The 22,302-nt window shown below is 45.4% G+C and overlaps 1 protein-coding gene across 3 annotated transcripts in view; it reads right to left on the reverse strand.

Annotated features, from left to right (window-relative positions):
• The window catches only part of RALGAPA2 (Ral GTPase activating protein catalytic subunit alpha 2), a 278,035-nt gene that overhangs the window by 198,423 nt on the left and 57,310 nt on the right, over nucleotides 1-22,302 (reverse strand). For all 3 annotated transcript variants that reach the window (XM_025001044.2, XM_025001043.2, XM_025001040.2), the window contains exons 7-11: nucleotides 21,528-21,643; nucleotides 17,736-17,874; nucleotides 16,858-17,057; nucleotides 5,600-5,830; nucleotides 1,048-1,215 (exon numbers count right to left, since the gene is read on the reverse strand). In XM_025001044.2, the coding sequence (XP_024856812.1) occupies nucleotides 1,048-1,215; nucleotides 5,600-5,830; nucleotides 16,858-17,057; nucleotides 17,736-17,874; nucleotides 21,528-21,643 (854 nt within the window). The remainder of the gene's footprint in view (nucleotides 1-1,047; nucleotides 1,216-5,599; nucleotides 5,831-16,857; nucleotides 17,058-17,735; nucleotides 17,875-21,527; nucleotides 21,644-22,302) is intronic.

The raw sequence follows: 22,302 nt of genomic DNA on the forward strand, positions 1-22,302 counted from the left end.
AATAGATACTGCTTGTCCAGTGACTCAATGAACAGGACTGTTGATTTGCTTTGACCTCATGACTAGTTGTTAAAATGATTTCACCAATATTGAAAAAAATCAAATTGTGGAATTAATATAGATATTGAAAAGTGATATACCTTTGGTTATAAGTATTTTTTTAATGTTTGGTGTCAATTGCCATGACAACATTCACTTTTAGAAATAAATCTCAGACTGGATGTCAAAATAACACGCCAGAAATCTATGTACAACCTAAGTTTCTTCCATGCGTCAAGCAGGGGCCCACCCTGTCGTTTTGGACTTATCCCATCTGTATCTTTATCTAACGTGGAATGAAAGGTCCACCTTGCCAGCACCCCGGTCCAAGGACACCACCTAGCCCTGCAACAAGGCTCCCGGTGGAGGCTGCACATTGGGTTCGTCCTTTCAAATGTGTCGTGTTAGACTGCTGCTGGTACGGACTGCCGCACAAGGAAAGTCTGCCCAAACGTTCTAAATTTAGTTTAACAAATGCCTGCATGAGTGCTCAGTCACTTCAGTCGTGTCTGATTCTTTGCAACCCCATGGACTGTAACCCTCCAGGCTCCTCTGTCCATGGGATTCACCAGGCAAGAATACTGGAGTGGGTTGCCGTGCCCTTCTCCAGGGGATCTCCCCAATGCAGGGATCGAACCCGAGTCTCTTACGCTTCCTCCATTGGCCGGTAGGTTCTTTACCACTAGCACCACTTGGGAAGCCCAGTTTAGTGAATACTATTTATTTAAGCATGTCAGTAGTAAGGCAGTGACACTTTTAGTCTTCAATAGAGACATGCAAAGTATACTGGCTTTTTCAAAGACTCTTCTGTGATATGTGGCCGAGCCTGAGGTTAGGTGGTGGCAGAGGACCCTGGAGACAGCACGGAAGCAGCCTCCCTGAGCGCATCAGAGTTGACAACAAAGAAACAGTCTGCCTGTGTCACACTGACTATGGCCCCTGACTGAGCAGAAAGATTTTGCTAAAATAAGATGCTGCCAACTCAGACCACAAGTGATGAAATATTACCTGCTTGTTATCAGTCTCTGAAAATCCTAATTTTTCAGCATCTTCTTGGGCAGCTTCTTTTATGTCTGGTTCCTCCATGAACACAGGTTTATCCTGCAGGATCCACTTTCTGTACACTTGAACTACTTTTCTGGTTACGGCTATGTCGCACGAAGGCAACAAAAATGCCTAAAATGATAAGAGAAACTCCCTTTAGCACAAGTTTGGGTCAACAATGAGTCCAACAGACATTTCCATGGGCTATCACCAATCTCAGACTTTCTTCTGAAACAGATTACACAGGGCCACATGTTTTTGTGCACACCAAACTGGGGAGGAAAATAGACAATGTATAACTGGGCCAGAAAACATAGTGCAATGTTAAAATAACTTCTATATTCTGAACAATTATTGCATAAAATAACTAAAATGCATACCAATGAATCAGCAACAGATGATGCAATAATACACATAATAGTATAGCCAGTTGTCACGTCTCTTCCCGAGTTCACATTCAATGACATCATCTTGGTGACTTGAGTCCACCACAGTGGGAGCAGTGACACCACAGAAGTTGGCAAATTTAACTTTAACCAGGGCTTTTTTTTTCTTTGTGTGTTTTGTTTTGTTTTTTTGCTTTCTCTTTCCTTTTTCTTTTTCCCTTTTCCTTCCTTCCCTCCTTCCTCTCTCCCTCTCTTCCTTTTTTGAGAGTCAGTTGTCCAACTGGCTGGCTGTAGCACTGTACACACTTTTGCAAACTTTTTCTTTTTGGCTGCAGGGCACAACTTGTGGGATTTTATTTCCCCAACCAAAGATCAAACCCATGCCCCCTACAGCGGAAGAGTAGAGTCCTGACCACTGGATGGCCAGGGAATTCCCTCTGTGAACTTAACAACATTAAAGAATCCCCTTACACATTTGCATATAAGAATCCTGATTTAATGCGATCAGAATCCAAATGTAGACAACTATGTAACTAAAATTCAATATCAAGTTATACAACATTACCTTTCTCCCAGAAAGCAAGTATTAATATAAATTCTTTCTGGAGGAAAACAAAATTATAGATCATAGTACCACCAAAATTATTCACATGGTCTAGTTAATACGATATGCAGCATATTAATTAAAAAGTCAGAAGCATGCAAAAAGAAGTCAACATTAGCAAAACCACAATAAAAATAAATAATAATTTAAACATATAGGAGAGCTAAAGCATCAGAAAAAGATCCACGTGAAACTGAAAAATAAAATAAGCAAAATTAAAAATCCAGTGAAAATGGCTGACAATAGGCTGGATGTAGCTGAAGAGAAAACTGGAAGAAAAATCAGATGAAAATATCCAGAATGAAGCACACTGAGACAAGAAACACACTGGTTCCACTGTAAGACATGTAAGACAGAAAACGCAAGGAAAAGGTTCTTTTCCATGCCCAGAGATACAGAAGGAAAGAAGTAGTACAAAGTGGCAGAAACAATATTTGAAGAAAGAATTACTAAGAATTTTGCCAAAACTGATAAAACGTATCAATTCACAGATTCAAGAATCACAAAGAAACACAAGCAGGATACTTTCAAAGTATATTGCACTAAGACTGCTGAGAACCAAAGACAACCTGAAAATCTTAAAAGGAGCCAGAGGGGAAAAGACACATTTCCGCCAAAAGAATAACCACATGACTTGACATAACTTCTCAAAGAAACAATGAAAGCCAAGAAACAATGGAACAAAATATTTAATGTGCAGAAAGAAAACAGCTGCTAAAGTAGAATTTGACACCCATAAAAATGTACTTCAGAAATAAAAGCAAAACAAAGGCATTTTCAGGTAAGAGTCACCCAGCCCACAGTGGTCCTCATGGGTGTCTGTTCCACATCATGTGTCTGGACATCTGACCTACCCCTTGCACTGTTCTCTGTTAAACACACACACATACACACATACATATTAACTCCATACTGAGAATGTGCACTTCTTGAATGAATGTACATTTTTAAACTTTAATAGTTTAAAATAGTTTAGGCTTAGTCTCTAAATAATTTAAAATTGAAAAAGGAATTATTATGAAAGAAGTCACATTTTGTCTTGTGTAAAAAAAAAAAATCAAAAAAAATCATCACTGACCAAGAGAGGGCAACAGAATGCAAAGTGAAAACCCAGGCCCCTTTTCCCAAATGTCTCTATTTCAGTATTTTAACAATGCATAATAACCATACTTGAAATTTCACATAGAAGTTTCCAAATTAAATTTAAGAACAATTATAAAATGTAAATATTTTTAAGTTTCATGACACAAAGATGTCTCATTATTTTAGTCATAGTAATCTGCTGCTTCTGCTGCTGCTAAGTCGCTTCAGTCGTGTCCGACTCTGTGCGACCACATAGACGGCAGCCCACCAGGCTCTGCCATCCCTGGGGTTCTCCAGGCAAGAACACTGGAGTGGGTTGCCATTTCCTTCTCCAGTGCATGAAAGTGAAAAGTGAAAGTGAAGTCGCTCAGTCATGTCCGACTCTTAGCGATCCCATGGACTGCAGCCCACCAGGCTCCTCTGTCCATGGGATTTTCCAGGCAAGAGTACTGGAGTGGGGTGCCATTGCCTTCTCCGTAAGTAGTCTGCAGTTAACCTCAATGACTCAAGCTACTTCAAAAGTGAATTTAGACTGAATTTGGGATTTGTATTAAATTGAGAACTTAGAACACACTATTTCCAGGGGTGGAATGCCAATAATGGATGTGGATGAAACTATGTGTATGGTAAATAAGTAAATACACAATACAGGTAAAACCACATCAATTTAGCTCTTATCTCTAGTGCAATATTTAAAAGCTTTGTCGATGATATCTGATATTATGTATTTGCACCCAAGGGTTTCAAACACTGCTACAGATCACGATCAGCTGTGGAACTATGATACACTACCTAAGTCCCCTCTGCCACTTGATTTTTGTGAATAAGGTTTTACAGGAACACGGGCTTGTTCTTCTACGAGCTTGTTCCGTGCTATCCCTGGCTGCTTTCTCACTACAAAGCAGAGCTGCTGTGATCAACAAAGGCGAAGATGCTTACTATTTGGTCCTTTACTCTATTAAAATGTGCTGACCTCTGCTCTCAATCATATGCCTTCTGGGACTAACCACGTCAATTCAGCTTGCCCCAAAGTTCTGTTATTTCAACATCTCGACCTCTGCTCCTTTCTTTCCTCTTAATCCCCTCCCTAGTCTCCTTTTTCCTCTTACGACATAAACACTCCCATCAGAGGTGCTGAAAGAGGCCTTTGCAGTCAAAGTCCAACTGTCTGCAGGAGCTTGCAGCCTGAGTGCCTCCAGCCACCCAACAATTCTTGTATGCTCACATGCTGCCAGGGGTTCAGAAGCAATTTTCCTGCTGCCTCCCTCTGGGCTTAAAATTTGCTATGGAAACACAGGGTATTTGAGGCGATGATTTTGTTCAAATATAGAATTGTTCCACCCCGTGTAGGAATTTTCCAAAATCAAATCATGAAAACAACATTGTTGTTGTTCAGTCGTGTCCAACTCTTTGTGACCCCATGGAGTGCACCACGCCAAGCCTCCCTGTCCTTCACTATCTCTCGGAGTTTGCTCAAACTCATGTCCATTGAATCCATGATACCATCCAACCATCTCATCCTCTGTCATCCCTTTCTCCTCCCGCCTTCAATCTTTCCCAGCATCAGGGTCTTTTCCAGTGAGTCGGCTCTTCACATCAGGTGGGCAAAGTATTGGAGATTCAGCATCAGTCCTTCCAATGAAAATTCAGGGTTGATTTCCTTTAGGATTGACTGGTTGGATCTCCTTGCAGTCCAAGGGATTCTCAAGAGTCTTCTCCAGCACCACAATTTGAAAGCATTTAATCTTCATCACTCAGCCTTCTTTATGATCCAACTGTCACATCCGTACGTGACTATTGGAGAAATCATAGCTTCGACTATACAGACCTTTGTTGGCAAAGTGATGTCTCTGCTTCTAATAATATGCGATCTAGGTTTGTCATAGCTTTTCTTCCAAGGAACAAGTGTCTTTTAATTTCATGACTGCAGTCACCAACTGCAGTGATTTTGGAGCCCAAAATCTGTCACTGTTTCCATTGTTTCCCCATCTATTTGCCATGAAGTGATGGGACCGGATTCCAGGATCTTAGTTTTTTGAATGTGGAGCTTTAAGCCAGCTTTTCCACTCTTATCTTTCACCTTCATCAAGAGGCTCTTTAGTTCCTTTTCACTTTCTGCCATTAGGGTGGTGTCATCTGCATATCTGAGGTTATTGGTATTTCTCCTGGAAATCTTGGAAACATTAAAAATGAACAAAATGCTCAAATTCCAACCCTCCATGTGAGACCTTAAAAGTGGGATGAAAGAAATCATTATGGAGTTGTGTAACTCAGCCCAACTTGGCGATTGTATTCCTTGGAGTATTATGAGTAGCAGAACAAAGACAGAAACCTCTTCAGCTTTGCGACCTGCCCCTGCACAACTCCTCCCACTCCCACCCCCTCCCCCAAACACACAAACGCACGCATACACACACACACACACGCATGCGCACGCTCTCACCTGGCGGAACACCTCGTTCACGAAGTTGACATAGCCGCGGGTGGACAGCAGGATGCGCTGGACCATGTCGTAAACCGCACGGTGCTCCTCCTCAATGCCGCACAGGCTGCAGCCGCTGAGCCGGCGCTCGCACAGGGTGCTCCCATCCGTGAGGCCTCGGTCCTGCTCTGCCGCCCCGCCAGCGTCTGGCTCCGGCACCCGCTCGGGCACTGCAGTGCCTCCCCCGACGGTCTGCAAGAAAACGCCCCCCTCTCCTGAGCGATCCTCCAAGACACCCGGCCAGGCTGAAGACTCACCTTGTTTTCGGCGAACTCCGGGTATGGTGCGCTCATTTTCCCCAGAATTAAAGATCTCCTCCGAACACAACATACGTGAAATTTTGCTTCATTTTAGTAAATTACACTATTATTCTTTTATGTCAAAAATATGTAACCCAAATACCACTAAAATTCTACCAACTGTGAATATTTTTTACAAGAAGTGACAAAAAACAAGTAGTGCAAAATTATTATTTCAGCAACTACCAAGGAGAGTTTAAAAACAAAGAGGATATTTAAATAGTAATCTCTAGAGAAAATGAGTAGATAATTATATTGATAGCAATTTTTCTCTTCATGCCTGGGCTATTAATAAGCTTGTGTGGTTTATCAAAGGCCCTACCACACTGTGCAACAAGCAACTCTATAGAAATTATTTCATCTTTTTTATGGGTCAACCCATAGAAAATAAAAATTTGCAGAGAAAAATAAAAATTTCCTCATTTTTACTGATATACATATATTTTTGATCTGTAAAGCATAGTGGCTGGATTAAGTCTAATGTCTCTTATGGATCAATAACCTGTGACTTTTTGGTCAATAACTTTCATTTCCCCCACAGGCTACAAATTTCTCTGACACACCCTCTGCAGAGATGGGAAGGCTGTGTCCCCTCGATCCCCATGGGCTGGAGGACTAAGTCAGCCAGCAGAGGGGAAGGGTGGAGGGGACCCAGGAGGCTGAGGGCTTCCATGTAGCATCTCCGAGAACATTTGCTCTCAGAGCCCTGAGCGGCCAGGAAAGAAGTCCGACTGCCTTGCAAGAAGGGTTATATAGAAAGGGAGACCCAGCGGAGCCCAACCTGCCCCCTGCACCCACCAGAGTAGCAGGCTCTGAAGTCATTCTGGAGCCTCCTGACCAACCAGCCACCAGCTGAAGACCACCACCCACTGACTTCAGCTAACGCCACATGAATCCCCAAAATTGTCCAAGCAAATCTCACCCAAATTCCTGACCCAAAAAGGGAAATAAATAATATGGTGAAAGGGTTCTTTGAAGCCACACGTTTTGAGGTCATTAGATAACAGATTCTATGACAATTAGAGAACAAAATAGTGTACTAAAGAATTATGTTCAAAGGCACCAAATTGTTTTTGAAAACTGAGCTCCGTGATCCAAATAAAACATAATGATAACACAGATGAATTTCCCATTATGCCATTAACTGAAAACTACTTCTCTTGATAAAACAATGCTTTTCCCAGCCTCCTTTAGCCCACACCAGCAAAATGCTGCTTTCCAAAATCTGCATGTTGTTAAGACATTTATAATGATAGTAAGTGATGAGAGTGAAAACAAACTAGTAATTTCAAGGCTATTCATTTCTTGACTCTTTCATGAAGATCAACAGTAAGAGCATGAATAAAAATTAACTAGAGAGAGAGGTCCATTTTCTGCCCACTGGAATTCCAGCTGGAATTCTCAGCTATTATTTAATATTAGTTGATTCCAGTGGTAAATGCAAAGATGATTTTTGCTTCTTTGGCATATGATGGAAGGCTTAACCAGTGAAACAGGCATATGGTCTGCCTGGACCAGGCCTGTTCGGCCAGGGTTCAGGAAAATGCATGATACAGGCTGCCACTCGATCTTTCCCCTCCCCACCCTAGTTTCCTCTCAACCCACAGTTCATTCTGAGAGTTGCTCACCCTCAGGGTCAGACTAGATGAGGACACCCACAATGCAGGTATGAAATGAGGATGCACCTGCCATCCTGCTGGTGAAAACTGATGCCACTCAATTCCCCATCACAGTCGGCCCACCTGGCTGAGGGAAGCCCACTCCTGCCTTGGTAGAAACAAGAACACAGAGCACCAGCGTGTGGCCGTCAACAGACATTTGGGTCTGCATGGTACACGGACTCCCACAGGGGTGTTGATTTGTGTGATTCATTTTTTTAACTGTTCACCCCATGAGATACAAGTTTCAGGAAACCCACAGCCCATGAATCATTATGGAAGGCCCAGGTCAGAATTCAAGTGGCACTTTAACAGTGTAACTAAAGATAAAGAATTAGCATACAAATAAGTATGATCAACTGTCTTAGCATCTCAAACTTTTTTTTTTCTTCATTCCCTCATAAACTTCTTTGGGTTTATTTTAATTAATTAATTAATTTTGATTGTGTCAGATCTTTGTTGCTACGCACTGGCTTTCTCTAGTTGTGGCGACCAGGAGCTACTCTTTGTTGTGGCAGGCAGGCTTCTCATTGTGGGGGCTTCTCTTGTTGCAGAGCATGGGCTCTAGGGCCTGTGAGGTTCAACAATTGAGGGCTCAGTAGCTGTGGCTTCTGGACTTAGAGCCTGGGCTCAGTAGTGGTGGTGCACAGGCTTAATTACTCCGAGACATGTGGAATCTTCCCGGGCCAGGGATCGAACCCATGTCCCTCGCATTGGCAGGCAGATTTCTATCCACTGTACCACCAAGGAAATCCTCCTTTTAATGTTTTGATGTTTAATTAATGTGCTAAGTAATTTTAAAATTACTACTCTGCTTTCTCTAATGACAGAAGGTTGAAGCACTTCTATCTCACACTAACATGATACACCAAGGAATAAATAATAGTTCACTGGAAACACTTCTGGCTGAGGTGACACAGCAAGACATTGAAATTTGAAAGGGGGATCAGTGGTCATGGCTGCCAGTGTGGCATGGGACTTCCAGGCAACCATATTCTCTCTCTCCCATGAATGATGCCACCAAACAAGAACACTGGTCAAACCAGATTCTCCGAGGGGTAAGTGAGTTAGTCTCTTCCCTCTCCAGTGAAAAATACTGTCAAGGATATTAGTTTCTGATCAAAAGGAAGTAAATTCACTTTGGGGAAAAACACACACACACACACACAAAAACATCTCATACATGACTTTTAATGTAGTAGTAGTGGAAAGTGTGAGCCCTATTTGGAAGCAGAATTTAAAATACTGTTTTAAAGGGATTTGATAAGAGCAGTATATTCTTTGAAAAGAGGTTCTGGATCAGCTCACTGAGACAGTGATGTTCACTTTACATAGGTAAAATTACATGAAATTTGAAATTCCAAACAAATATTTTTAGGAGATAAATACAATTATAGGTGCTTTTATTCCTTCAACTCCATTTCCAGAATTTAATGTTTGGTTGTTTAAACTGCTTTCTCTCCTGTATAATGTAAATGGGGAGCGGAACACATCGTAGACGCACAAGAGATGAGATGGAAGCACAGCAGTAAGGCAGAGACGAGGACACAGGAGACAGGTAAGCTGAATGACCACCCTCCCCAAGAAGTCCACACCCGAGTTCCTGGAACCCAGGACTGTGCTGCTGTCCATGGCAAAAGGGACTGAGCAGATTGATTAAATTCGGGATGTTGAGATGGGGAGGGTACCCTGGATTACCTGGGTAGACCCAAGGTAACCACAGGACCCACAAGGAGGCAGGAGGAGCAGACACAGAGAAGATGATGCACAGATGGAAATAGATGGAGAAATGATGTGATGAGGAGCCACAGGCCAGGGGACACAGGCAGCCTGTGGAGGCCAGATAGGGAAGACACTGACCCTCCCCTAGAGCATCCGACACCCTGACTTTAGCCACTGAGACCGATTTGGGCCCTCTGACTTCCTGAGTTGTAAGAAAATGCATTTGTAGAAATTAGCTACAGCGGCAACAGGAAACTGATATAACAACTGACTGTGAAGTGTATGAGCAGCCTGGACCACGGCAGTGGCCATGTCTGGGCATGGCCATGTGCAGGGCACAGGAGCCGTACACCTGCATGGTGCCTGCTCTGTATCCCTTTCCCCCTCATGGAACCTCTAGATCTCTGCCCCCACCCCCACTCCACTCTGGTCTGCAGCCGCACGTGCCTCAGAGGAAGCTGACCCACCCCTAACACCAGGGGAGCCTTCCGCTTCCTGGAAGCTGGTCACTACCACCCCCACCCAGACCTATTCACAGCTCCAGACCTGAGTCAGCGCCTTGCTCTTTCCTAAGAGCACACAGGTAACCTAAATAGTTCCGCTCACACAAAAGGGAAGGGCTCTGTGTTTCTGGCTTGTCTCTATACGTGAACTAGGAAGGAGGGCCCCAGCTGCTGCCGCTAACATCAGGGAGAAACCAGAGGGAAAGGGCGGAGGAGAGAAACAGGGCACATGTGGCCACAGCCATGGCTGTAACAGCCTCATCTCCAGCTGCTCTTGTAGGAGAGTGAAACATTTCTCTTATGGATAAGACAATTTGAACTCTGGCACCTTTTTTTCTGTTAGGGTGATAAAACCCTCCTAACGGATTCTGGAGGTCAGAACCTTGTGACACTTTAGCTACAGAGTAAAAGGAAATGACTCACAAGTGTGAAGAGTCAACAGGGAAAAAATTAGAACCTGGAAGTGGTGGTTAATATGCTAGTTGTGCGACTTCTCATAATCCAAATGTATTTTTTTAAGAAGGAGCAACTTATTTTCAATAAGCACAGGTGATAGTTTTCTGAAACTTTGAAACTGGGTGGGGGAGAAAGGTTACATCCTTTCTCTGATAGTATTTTGTTTTTGTTTTTTTTTAACTTTACAATATTGTATTGGTTTTGAATTGCCTGAACAACTGCTTTAGATGCCATGAACGAAAAGTTTATCAGAGTGTCACTGAATTTCTTATGTTTCCTACAAATTTTTGTCTACTTGCAATTTTCTGATATTATCTACCTGATAGGTGAAAAGAGGGCTCTCATAGCTGCTCAGAACTGTTTCCCTGACTGCTGGGGAGGTCCAGGGCCATGCTTATTTCCTCTTCTCTGACCTGTCTTTCACCTCCTTCGTTCATTTTTCAATCAGCTTGTTTGTCTTCATGTCTATTCATAGGTGCTCTTCATACAGCAGAGATATGAACACTTTAACAACTGTATAAATAAATCTTTTTCCTGTTTTTCAAAATAAAGTCGAACCTCATTTAGTCTTTGGTTTGTGGGTTTCATCTCTTCTGAAGGTGGTCTACCACTTCCCAAGTTTATACGTCTCCCCTAGATTTTTTCCTAAATTCTTGATCACTTTGTTTGTATACTTAAGACTTTAAATCAACTTAGGCCTTAAACCAATGTGACTGTGTGCTGATGTACGTGATATGAAGTGAGATTTTGAGAAAGGGACAAACAGACAGGTTGCTCTGGCTTCCAGGGCTGTAGATTAGATTAGGTATTCGGTGCTAATCTCAGCGTCATTCCTTTGACATAGCTGTGGTTTCTGTTTGGAAGTCTGTATCATTTTCCCTTTAACCCCTGAAGGTGAAATGTCTGTTTAGTTTGGTGTCTGTTTTGCTAATTCTTCCTGGGGCTCACAGGCCCTTTCAGTCTGAGGCATGACTTTTTTTTTAGCTCAGGTAAGCTTTCCTTACTCTTGGTTTAATTGTATGTCCTGTTCTTTTTTCCTTCTGCCCTCACAATGTCTGCAAAGTAGGTCTGCACCTATGGTCTTATCTATTAATATTAGTTTCTGAGTTCCATCTCTGATTTTTTTTTTAATCAGTGTTGTGCAACAGATCCTCAGGAAACCAATTTTGTCCTCAGCAGTGACTATTACCATTTTGAGTTTACCTACTAAATTTGTAAATTCATGCCGGAATTTGGAAAGAAAGAGGGATGCTCAGTGCTTGAAGCTCTCCTATTAAACACAAAGAGCTCTTTCTCAGGCTCCTGGAGGCAGTCAAACTTCCTGCAAAATTAGCTGTCATCCACTGTAAAGGTCACCAAAAGGGGCAAGAAGAGGAGGCCCAGGGAAATAGAAAAGCTGATCAGGAGGCAAAACGAGCTGCTAGGGAGGCTACCCCTGTCACTGATATCTGCCTCCTTTTCCCCAAGGAAACCCTGTCTCCAGATTATACCCCAGAGGAACATTCCCGATATGCTAAGCGGGGCTGGAAGACTGGGTCACATGGGTGGTTTCAGACTGATCAGGCCCAAGTAATACTCCCTGACTCTCAGGTTTGGAAAATTATTAACTCCTTACATAAAAGTACCCATTTTGGAAGAGATAATCTGGAAATCTTGCTCAAGCCTATTCTCTACCATCCCCAGTTGGCTAAGGTTGTTAGGTCACACAGAATTGTGGTACCTGTCTAAGAAATAATTCAAAAACCAGACCCTTGTCATCTCTAATTAAACCTGTCCAACATCGGGGATCATACCCAGGAGAGGACTGGCAGGTGGATTTTACAGCCATGCCAAAGACCAACGGTTTTCTTATTTGCTAGTCTTTATTGACTTTATCGACACGTTCACAGGATGGATTGAAGCATTCCCTACTAAGATAGAGAGAGCCACAGAAGTCTGTAAAGCTCTGCTGAAGGAGATAGTACCTAGGTTTGGGTTGCCTCGATCACTTCAGAGTGACGGTGGGCCCTCATTTACAGCCACGATATCCCAGAACCTGGCCGCATGCTTAGGCATAAAATACCGCCTCCACTCATCCTGGAGGTCTCAAGCTTTGGGAAAGGTAGAGAGAGCCAACCAGACTCTTAAAAGGGCTCTGGCCAAGCTATATCAAGAAACACATAATAAGTGGATCCATACGTTACCCATAGCCCTCATGAGGGTATGGACAGCCCCCAAACAGCCACTATTATTAAGTCCTTATGAAATGAGGTATGGATGTCCATTCTTAACTTCGGATTTGTTTTCTTATGAGGACACCAATACTCTCTTAAAACATATAATTGACCTGGGAAGGTTTCAACAAGAACTCCAACGATATGGAGAACAGATCCTCCCTAGACCACAGGAAAACTTGAAAAATCCCCAGGTAGAGCCGGGGGACCTAGTAAAGACCTGGCAAGAAAAAGGGAGTCCAAGCCAGCTGTCCAAGAAATGGACAGGACCATATCAGGCTGTCCTAGTAACTTCAACTGCTATTAAAGTGAGGGGTCTATCTGCCTGGGTCCACAATTCTAGAATAAAACCGTATGGCCTACAGGAGGGGGGGACAGGGACTAAGACTCCAAAACCAGAGGACGACTATTCCTGTGAACCTGCTGAAGATCTCAGACTCTTGTTCAGGCGGAACCCCATCAAATAAGTCAATCATCCTATGATGTTCTTCCTCATTCTAATCATGTCTCCCTGTGTGGCTATTAATCTCTCCCTAAACGAGGCATATATGCCTGCAAACCACACTGCTTCTCGACTCAACCTAACCAGTCCCTGCTGGATCTGCATTAATGGCAGCCCACTCCAGTGTTCTTGCCTGGAGAATCCCAGGGACAGGGGAGCCTGGTGGGCTGCCGTCTATGGGGTCGCACAGAGTCGGAAACGATTGAAGTGACTTAGCATACCCCTACAGGGAATAACGGGTCAGAGTTGCCTGCCCAATTTAGAAACCAGGATGAATGGGTGTGGCTCTTTGGCCGTCCAGAACAGAACATGGATTTTCGAGACTGGTTAATAGCATCCGAGGAGAGCCTCATGTTTGGGGATAGGTATAGTGTATTAGTTCTGCCAGAACCTCTAGTTCCTAGACGTTGGGCTAAATCGTAATACCCTAGTGAAATTTCTAGGTCCCAGTTTTTCCCATCAGTTTCAACCGTGAAGGTCACTGCACATTGTGAGTTGCCTAGATTTCCCACTGACACCCCTGTCAGGGAGTCGCTTTTTAGACAGATAGGGAAGGTCACTTGGGGAATGTTAGTCAAGAGAGAAAATAAGGGCTCAGGTGGGATTGCAGATGTTATTGAGGGGGTAAATATAGACAGTTGTTGCTGATACTGAGGCATGAAGTTTTTTTCCCCTTTTTCCCAAAAGGCCATACTGTGACCAGATGGAGTGCACTGGGTAACAGCATGTAGCTCGGTTGGAAGGGTGGGCCACTGATACCCTGGGAAAGCTAATGTATCCATGCAGGGTGTCCGTGGGCAAGACCATTCAAGACATGCTTATTCTTGCACCGCCAAGTCAGTGTATCACAGCTCTTCTTTAAAGAAACTGCTGCTGCTGCTGCTGCTAAGTCGCTTCAGTGGTGTCTGACTCTGTGCAACCCCATAGACGGCAGCCCACCAGGCTCCCCCGTCCCTGGGATTCTCCAGGCAAGAACACTGGAGTGGGCTGCCGTTTCCTTCTCCAATGCATGAAAGTGAAAAGTGAAAGTGAAGTCACTCAGTCATGTCCGACTCTTAGCGACCCCCTGGATTGCAGCCTAAAAGGCTCCTCCATCCATGGGATTTTCCAAGCAAGAGTACTGGAGTGGGGTGCCATTGCCTTGGGTACCCACCCCTGAAAACCTAACCCTATGGTGGGAGCCTAAACAAAATACTCTCTACCTCGAGGACAAAACCCAGGATGCCTCACAACACTTACATCCCTTCCTAAATGCCCTCACTGCTGCTGGTTTTGCAGCAAGTGGAGTGACGGTCTCCTCCCAGCTACTAAGAGACTGCTTCTGTTCCATTATGCCATGCTCCAGTTGTAAGGCAGATGGAAATCCTTTTCCTCTTTGGTAAACCCGTTTTGCTGCCCAGCTTAAACCCAGTCATGGTGTCTATTTCATATGTGGGGATAAAGCTTATTTATCCCTACCACCTTTTTGGTCAGGAACTTGCTCCCTAGGGCATGTTACACCCCACACAGATCTGGCCTGGAGTAATACTTCCTTGCCTTTACCAGTATATACCAACCAGAGGATATGTCATGCAGTAATACTTACCCCTCTTTTCCTGGCATTAGTACTGACTGCTGGTTTGACAGGAGTTGCCATGGGGGGAACTTCTTTACATAAATTTCAGCAGCTTTCTACCAACACTGCTGTATCCATAGAAAAAACGGCGAGGACCTCCAACGCCTACAATCCCAGTTAGACTCCCTAGCCGCAATGGTCCTACAAAATCGTCAGGCCCTAGATTTACTGACTGCAGGACAGGGGGGCACTTGTCTCTATCTAAAGGAAGAATGCTGTTTTTATTACAACCAGTCTGGGCAGGTCCAAGAAGATATCAAGGGGCTTTTGGAACAGGCCACAAAGATCCAGGATTTGAGTTCAACAAGTGCATGCAGTTCTCTTTCTCTCCCTTCTTGGCTCCTACCGTTCATGGGTCCAGTGATAACTGTCTTATTAGGCCTCCTATTTGGCCCCTGTATACTCCAGCTCCTTACAAAGTTTATTTCCAGCAGACTCCAGCAGTTCCAAGCCAAACTGATGTTACTACAAGGGTGGAAGCTGGTTTCAGATGTGCAACATCCCAACTTAGATCAGGTAGAGAGAGACCTCTGCTCTGCTAGACAGGCCTATGCCCATGCAGAGCAGGAAGAAGTTACAGAAGAAAGAGACCTCTGCCCCAATTCCCAAGAAGTATCTTTAGTATGAAGTCTCTCAGGGACGAGTTGTTAGGGGAAGCACACTGAAACCATCCACCCTGGCCAGGCACCATAGTAACCATTTGCATGAGTTGTTTTATGACAGGAGATCCTGATAAGGAGGAACTAATAAGCCACCACCAACCAGAAGAGTTTGGGAAAGGTTGAAAGGAGACACCGCATGTCCATCCACTTCCCAGAATCCCTCTCGCTAGCATCCATCTTGGCTGAGCAATGCATGCACCACCAAGAAAGACTCTGAATTAGAACGATTGGCCAAAGACCACCTGGAAACTAATCCTATCACCATAAAACACCACGTTGAGAGCCACTCGGCAGAGCAGCTCTCCTGAGTTCCCTTACCCTACTGCTCTCCACCCGGGTGCCCTTCCCAATAAAATCTCTTGCTTTGTCAGCACGTGTCTCCTCTGACAATTCTTTTCCGAGTGTTAGACAAGAGCCCACTCTTGGGGCCCTGTAGGGGGCCCTCCCCCTTCCTACAACAGTTATGTCCTGTTCTTTTTTCCTTCTGCCCTCACAATGTCTGCAAAGTAGGTCTGCACCTATGGTCTTATCTATTAATATTAGTTCCTGAGTTCCATCTCTGATTTTTTTTTTTAATCAGTGCTGTGCGACAGTTCTTCAGAAAACCAAGTTTGTCCTCAGCAGTGACTATTACCATTTTGAGTTTACCTACTAAATTTGTAAATTCAGAAATTAAAGTTTTGTTTTTTTTTTTAACTTTTAGCAAGTCTTTTGTTGCTCTTATTATGGACCCTGTGTTCTGGACCTGCTGGGTGCTCCACCATGAGGGGACTGAGGACCCCTCGGCAAGGGCAGGGGTGGTGCACCCTCCAGCCTGGGACGGACATCACACATCTAGGAACTGCAGGGCATCGGCCAGCCTGCACTAAGTGGACCACACTTCCTGGCTCTGTCCTTGGAGCCAATAAATAAGAGCACACAAAACTGTGACTCCTCCAAGCAACGGCCACTCTGACTGGTGTCCTGCTCTGCCTGCACAAAAGCCTGAAGACACGTCACCTGCCGGGAAAGCCCCATGCATCTGACCAAGGCCAGGGAGAGAGTGAGGCCCCATAGGCCCCACGTGAGAAGAGGGCTTCACCCAGGCCTCAGAAAGCGCTGCCTTCTGTTCCGGGGACCCCATCATGGCTCAACGACCACCTGAAATCCAGAGGTGCTGACCCACCCCTTCCCCAAGAGCCCAGGGGGCACCTGGCAGGCTCAGGTGACCTGTCCGTGACCACCTCATGATTGCTGGGGACCTTCCCTGGACTGGAGTGAGCAAGGCCAGGGAGGCCCTCTGTCTCGTGCTCAGAGGTCACTGGGGGCTGAGTGAAGGAGGGGAGGTAAGAGGGAGCCAGGAGCACACACGTCAGCCACCTGCTCAAAAGGCCACAAGGTTGCCTCGTCATGGCAAGGCCAAGAGAACCCAGCAAGTGCTAACTTACACTTCCTCTGAAACCTCAGCATCACAGAGGGTGGAGCCAGTGAAACCGAGTTCCCATAGCCAACAACCTCTGAGAGCCAACAGCCTTGACAGTCCATTACTTTGGGGTTAGTAGGGCTTAAGACACCAGAATTAAAAGGTAAAAAAGTGACGAATGACATACCTGAATGATTTTAGGCAATACATCAACTCCATTCTTAGTGTTCTGTGTTGCAGTTAGATACTTTTTTTCCAAAAAGAAAGTCACCATCCACTTAATGAAGACGACACGAGCTGCCATGTATGGGATCTTTGTGCTGTAAATGCTCTCATTGTCTCGAGTGGTAGTGACATACACAGGCTTTGGTCTCAGGTGGGGGATGTCTGCAGGACAAGAGAACACATGATCAGGTTAGCGAATCTTTTTTTTTTTTTAAATGTGGACCATTTCTAAAGTCTTTATGGAATCTGTTACAATATTGCTTCTGCTCTATGTTTCGGTTTTTTAGCCATGAGGCATGTGGGATCTCAGTTCCCCAACCAGGGAATGAACCTGCACCCTCCGCTTTGGAAGGTGAGATCCTAACCACTGGACCACAGGGAAGTCCCCAGGTTCATGACTCTTAACATCATATAACCCCTAAGAATGTTTCCATTTCTAATTAAATAGACATACATCTGGTTGCTTAAATGCTGCTATTTAGTTGCTGAGTCGTGTCTGCCTCTTTTGTGACCCCACAGACTGTAGTCCACTAGGCTTCTCTGTCTGCGGGGATTCTCCAGGCAAGAATACTGGAGTGGGTTGCCATGCCCTCCTCCAGGGGATCTTCCCGACCTCAGGGATCAATATACCATGATCCGTATCAAATTACTCCTGAGTTACAGGACCCACAGATGGCCTTTATTGCTCAGGACTCAGGCAAATCTCAGTCTGTACAAATAGTTCAAATCATTTATTAAGAAACTGGAAAACCCTTACAACAAAGTGACTATTAAATATGAAAAAAAAATTATTTTACTTAATCATTGTAAGAGACTGCACACACAGCTATCAGTACTCACCCAGCACAGGCTTGTAGATGTTGGTTGACTTGGTAAACGAGGGAAACAGATGAGGAAGGTAATACTTTCGAAACAACGTAAACAGAAATTTAAACCCAGTCTCCTGATTCTCCTTATGCTTCCACTCCAAGCTTGCGGCCTTCAGATAATAGTCATGGGGGGCGGGGGAGAACATACATATAGTTACACTTCACATTAATGAATATCAGCTGAAATGCTGATACACTGTTAAAACCCCCATCCTAAATGAAACACTTGACAAATAGCATTGACCATCATGTAATAACATCTTAATACTCAAATGATTCCAAGAATAAATACTTCAAAACAAAACAGTAACTACATAAAAAACAGCATTTTTACTGGATATTCAAGAAAGAAAACAATCAAAGCTGATGGTATCTTTTAAACTTGCCCCACTACATCATTCCTGTATTTCTTTCTCCATGTTCCTTATGATGATTTAACACTCTTTGTGCCCTTAAAATGTTTATCCAGAAGTAGTGCAAAAGATGCAGAAGACAATGGCACCCCACTCCAGTACTCTTGCCTGGAAAATCCCATGGACAGAGGAGCCTGGAAGGCTGAAGTCCATGGGGTCGCTAAGAGTCGGACACGACTGAGTGACTTCACTTTCACTTTTCACTTTCATGCATTGGAGAAGGAAATGGCAACCCACTCCAGTGTTCTTGCCTGGAGAATCCCAGGGACAAGGGAGCCTGCTGGGCTGCTGTCTATGGGGTTGCACAGAGTTGGACACGACTGAAGTGACTTAGCAGCAGCAGCAGCAGCAGTGCAAAAGAGGCCATTTATAATACACAAGAATTAAAGAAACAATCTCTTGCAAGAATTTCATACCATGTTACCTACATGAAAAAAAAAAAAATCATTATCAAAAGGCAAAGCTACAGAATCTTGCAAAGCACACAAAAAAGCAATCCAAAGGCTACATGTGTAACTGAATCACTGCTCTATGCACCGGAAACTGACATGACATTGTAAATCAACTATTTTTCAATTAAAAAAAAACAACACAATCTGCAGGCTGGGATAAGCCATTAAGTTTAAAACTCCCGTGTGTGAAGACACTGCTTCCCTGTCAAATAGCCAGCTCTGTGTAGGCCCGGCAGGAACGTTGCAAACACTTCCTCTGCAGGGAGCGACCCGCACAGGTCAGGAATCCAAACAGGTAGGAGCCATCTCCTACCACCCAGGGAAACGCGGTGTGAACAGGCCCTTCGAGAGTGCCTACTGGTGGCTGTCATGCTTGTGAGACCACCGAGCTCCAGAGCAAAGCATCCCAACATCCTCCTGACCAGCCCACCTGGAGCACCTGCAGTCCAGGGACGAGGGGCCCAGTGTCCATCACCTGTCAGAATCCCTCCAGGTAAGGCAAGGAGGAAGCTCTGCTCGGAGGACCCACCTGCCCGACAGACCGGGGAAGGAGGGGCAAGTGGAAACCGCATACAACCCTGCACACAGCAGAGAGGGCTCACCACCACCCTCTACCAGTCCTCCTCTGCTGGGATCCGGGGTGTTATGGGATCAGCGTGTCACACAGCTCGTTAGTGACACGTCTGGAATGAAACCCAAGTCCCCCAGCCCACCCGGGTTCTGGCTACTCTGCTGTTTTTCTGCAACGGATAGAAGGCCGGACCCGACCACTCCTGGACAGATGGGGCTGAGATGTGGGCAGCAGGGGCCCACACGGCCAAGACCCAGGGCTTCCCAGAGGTGAGAGGACCCAGGTTGGCACCCAGGATGCAGGAGTCCTGAACTTGTGGTGCTGCTAGAGGAACCGGGGAGAGAAGAGCAGACGGGGTCACCCTGAGGGACACGGTGGGCAGAGGGGGCAGAGGAAACACAGCCTTTAGAGAAAACTGGAAAAGAGGAGGAGTGGGGGGTCATCCCAGGAGGAGAGACCCTGAGGAAGGAGGGGTCCCTGTGTTGTCCAGAGGTCCAGGATGGCCAACACTCGTGTCCTTCTCTGGACCTGACACACCAGACCCTGGTCACCCTGGGCCCCGATTTCACAGTGACAGGACAAAAAAAGGCAGGTGACAGTGATGTCATGGGCCCAGTGGGTGAGGAACTGGATGGGCAGAGGTTACACATCAACTGAAGCTGAAGCTCCAATACTTGGGCCACGTGCTGCAAAGAGTTGACTCACTGGAAAAGACCCTGACGCTGGGAAAGACTGAGGGCTAGAGAGAAGGGGGCGACAGAGGATGAGATGGTTGCATGGCATCACCAACTCAACGGACGTGAGTTTGAGTAAATTCCGGGAGTTGGTGATGGACAGGGAGGCCTGGTGTGCTGCAGTCCATGGGGTCACAAAGAATCGGACACAACTTGGTGACTGAACAACAACACACCAGGTTGTGAGAGGAAGGACAAAGCCTGAACATATGCCCTGGAGAAGCTCAGGGACCAGGGATGTGTTCACTGAGAGGAAAGAAACAGTAGCATTTCCCAAGCCACATCAACGTCCAGAAATACTGACCGAGAGACACAAATTCCCTGGTGAAATCAGAAGTGAAAGATTTGTTAAGAGAAAGGATCATCTGACATAAAGGAGGCTGTGGTAGTAACAGGAAGAGATATTCCACAGATTTCCTTCAGGCCCCTGCCCTTTGCCCATCACTCAGGACCCGCCCTGTCAGCCCCGGGGCCTGCTCCTCCCCCATCCATTCTCCTCAGAACAGAGAATGGGGCAGCGGAAGAGCAAATAGGCAAAAAGAGAGACACAGGGAGATAACAGAAACTGCTACACTGGTCTCTGCCCCCAGCTCCTGGCACAGAGGCCCTAGCTCCCTGCTTACTTCTTTGTGACCAGAGCTCTGGGCAACTCTGAAGGGGCTCCCAGATGGGGCTGGTCACCAGCAGGACCAAGCCATGGTTGGAAGTTCAGAATTTTCAGTTCTCTCCCTGCCGCCTACACCACTGTTCCAAGAGGAGAGAGGGGCTGGAAATGGAGTTGATAACTGATCATCTCTCCTGCAAAAAAGCCATCATAAAAATTCCAACAGCCCCGGGTTTCAGGCAGTGTCCGGGTTGAACACATGGACACTCCGGGAGGGTGACGCACCCCCATCCACAGCGACAGAAGCCCCCGCACTCAGAACCCCCCTCACCACAGACCTCACCCCGTGTGTGTCTTCATCCAGCTGTCACCTGTGTCCTTTGCCACACCCTTTCCTAAATGGGCAACTGAACCAATGCTTCCCCCAGTTCTGTGAGCTACTCTAAAATTCACTGAACCTGAGGAGGGAGTCATGGGACCCTTTGATTTGTAGCCAAACTGGATGGAAGCTGTGGGCAACCTGGGGACCGGCTACCTGTGACTGGCACTGAGTGGGGGCGGGAGGGATACAGGCCAGAGAACTTTCCTGTGAGATCTGAGACCACCTCGGGGAGGCAGGGTTGGAAGTGAGTGAAACTGTGGCACTGGTATTGCAGAGAATGACTTGGTGATTCAGATGCCCACGCATTTGGTGAGAAGTGTCATATATGAACTGAATAATATGAGATTGTATGAAAGTAAAGGAGGCAGATGGAGGACGGAACTGCTTCCTTTACACACACACACACACACACACACACAGTAGCATGCAGGCCTGGTCTTTGCTGAAGCATCCTAGCATACGTTCTACATTTAGTGAAATATCACATAAAATCACCAAGAAAAAACAAAAGTAAAAAATACGGACAAACAGGAAGAGAAGAGGCCGTGTTTTCTCTTCCCTAGTGAGGATGTGAACACTACTGAATCATCCGTGGTTCCGCTCATACCTGAGTAACCATGTATTTCAACAGCACTTGAAGAAAAAAGCACGTTTGGTCCTCGGCGATCTTCTCCCCTGATACGGCTGGCAGCAGTGGAGTGATTTCTTCCGGATGGATCTTCGCTGCAGAGTGGGAAACAAGGAAAGCTCCTTCACCAAAGTTAAATTTCAAATAGGGCTTTAAAAATGGCCTCTATTAAAATACATGTGCCTATATGGACTGCAGACAAATGGTACTGATTAACCTATTTGCAAGGCCCGAATAGATGCAGATGTAGAGAAGGGACAGGTGGACACGTGGGGAAGGAGAAGGTGGGACCAACTGAGAGAGCAGGACTGACGCATTTATGCTACCTTGTGTAAAATAGACAGGTAGTGGGATGCTGCTGTAAAGCACAGGGAGTCAGCTCGGTGCTCTGACATGACCAAGAGGGGTGGGATGGTGGGTGGAGTGGGAGAGAGGCTCAAAAGGGAGGGGATATATGTATACTTGTAGCTGATGCACATTGTTGTATGGCAGAAACCAATACAACGTTGTAAAGCAATTATCCTCCAATTAAATAATTTTTTTAAAGTGCCTCACTTCACTGTATAGCAGAAACTAGGACAACACTGTAAATCAACTATACTCTGATAAAAATTTTAAAAGGTAAAGCAACATAAAATAACCAAATACAATACAGGTACCAAGCACTGGAACTGCTCACACCGCAGGTCAGGCCACATGACCAGGGGACAGATGCCCACAAAGCCACCTCCCTCACTGGACCATTCCTCACCCT

This window comes from Bos taurus, chromosome 13 (assembly GCF_002263795.3).
Source record: "Bos taurus isolate L1 Dominette 01449 registration number 42190680 breed Hereford chromosome 13, ARS-UCD2.0, whole genome shotgun sequence".
In the NCBI taxonomy this organism is placed as follows: Eukaryota; Metazoa; Chordata; class Mammalia; order Artiodactyla; family Bovidae; genus Bos; species Bos taurus.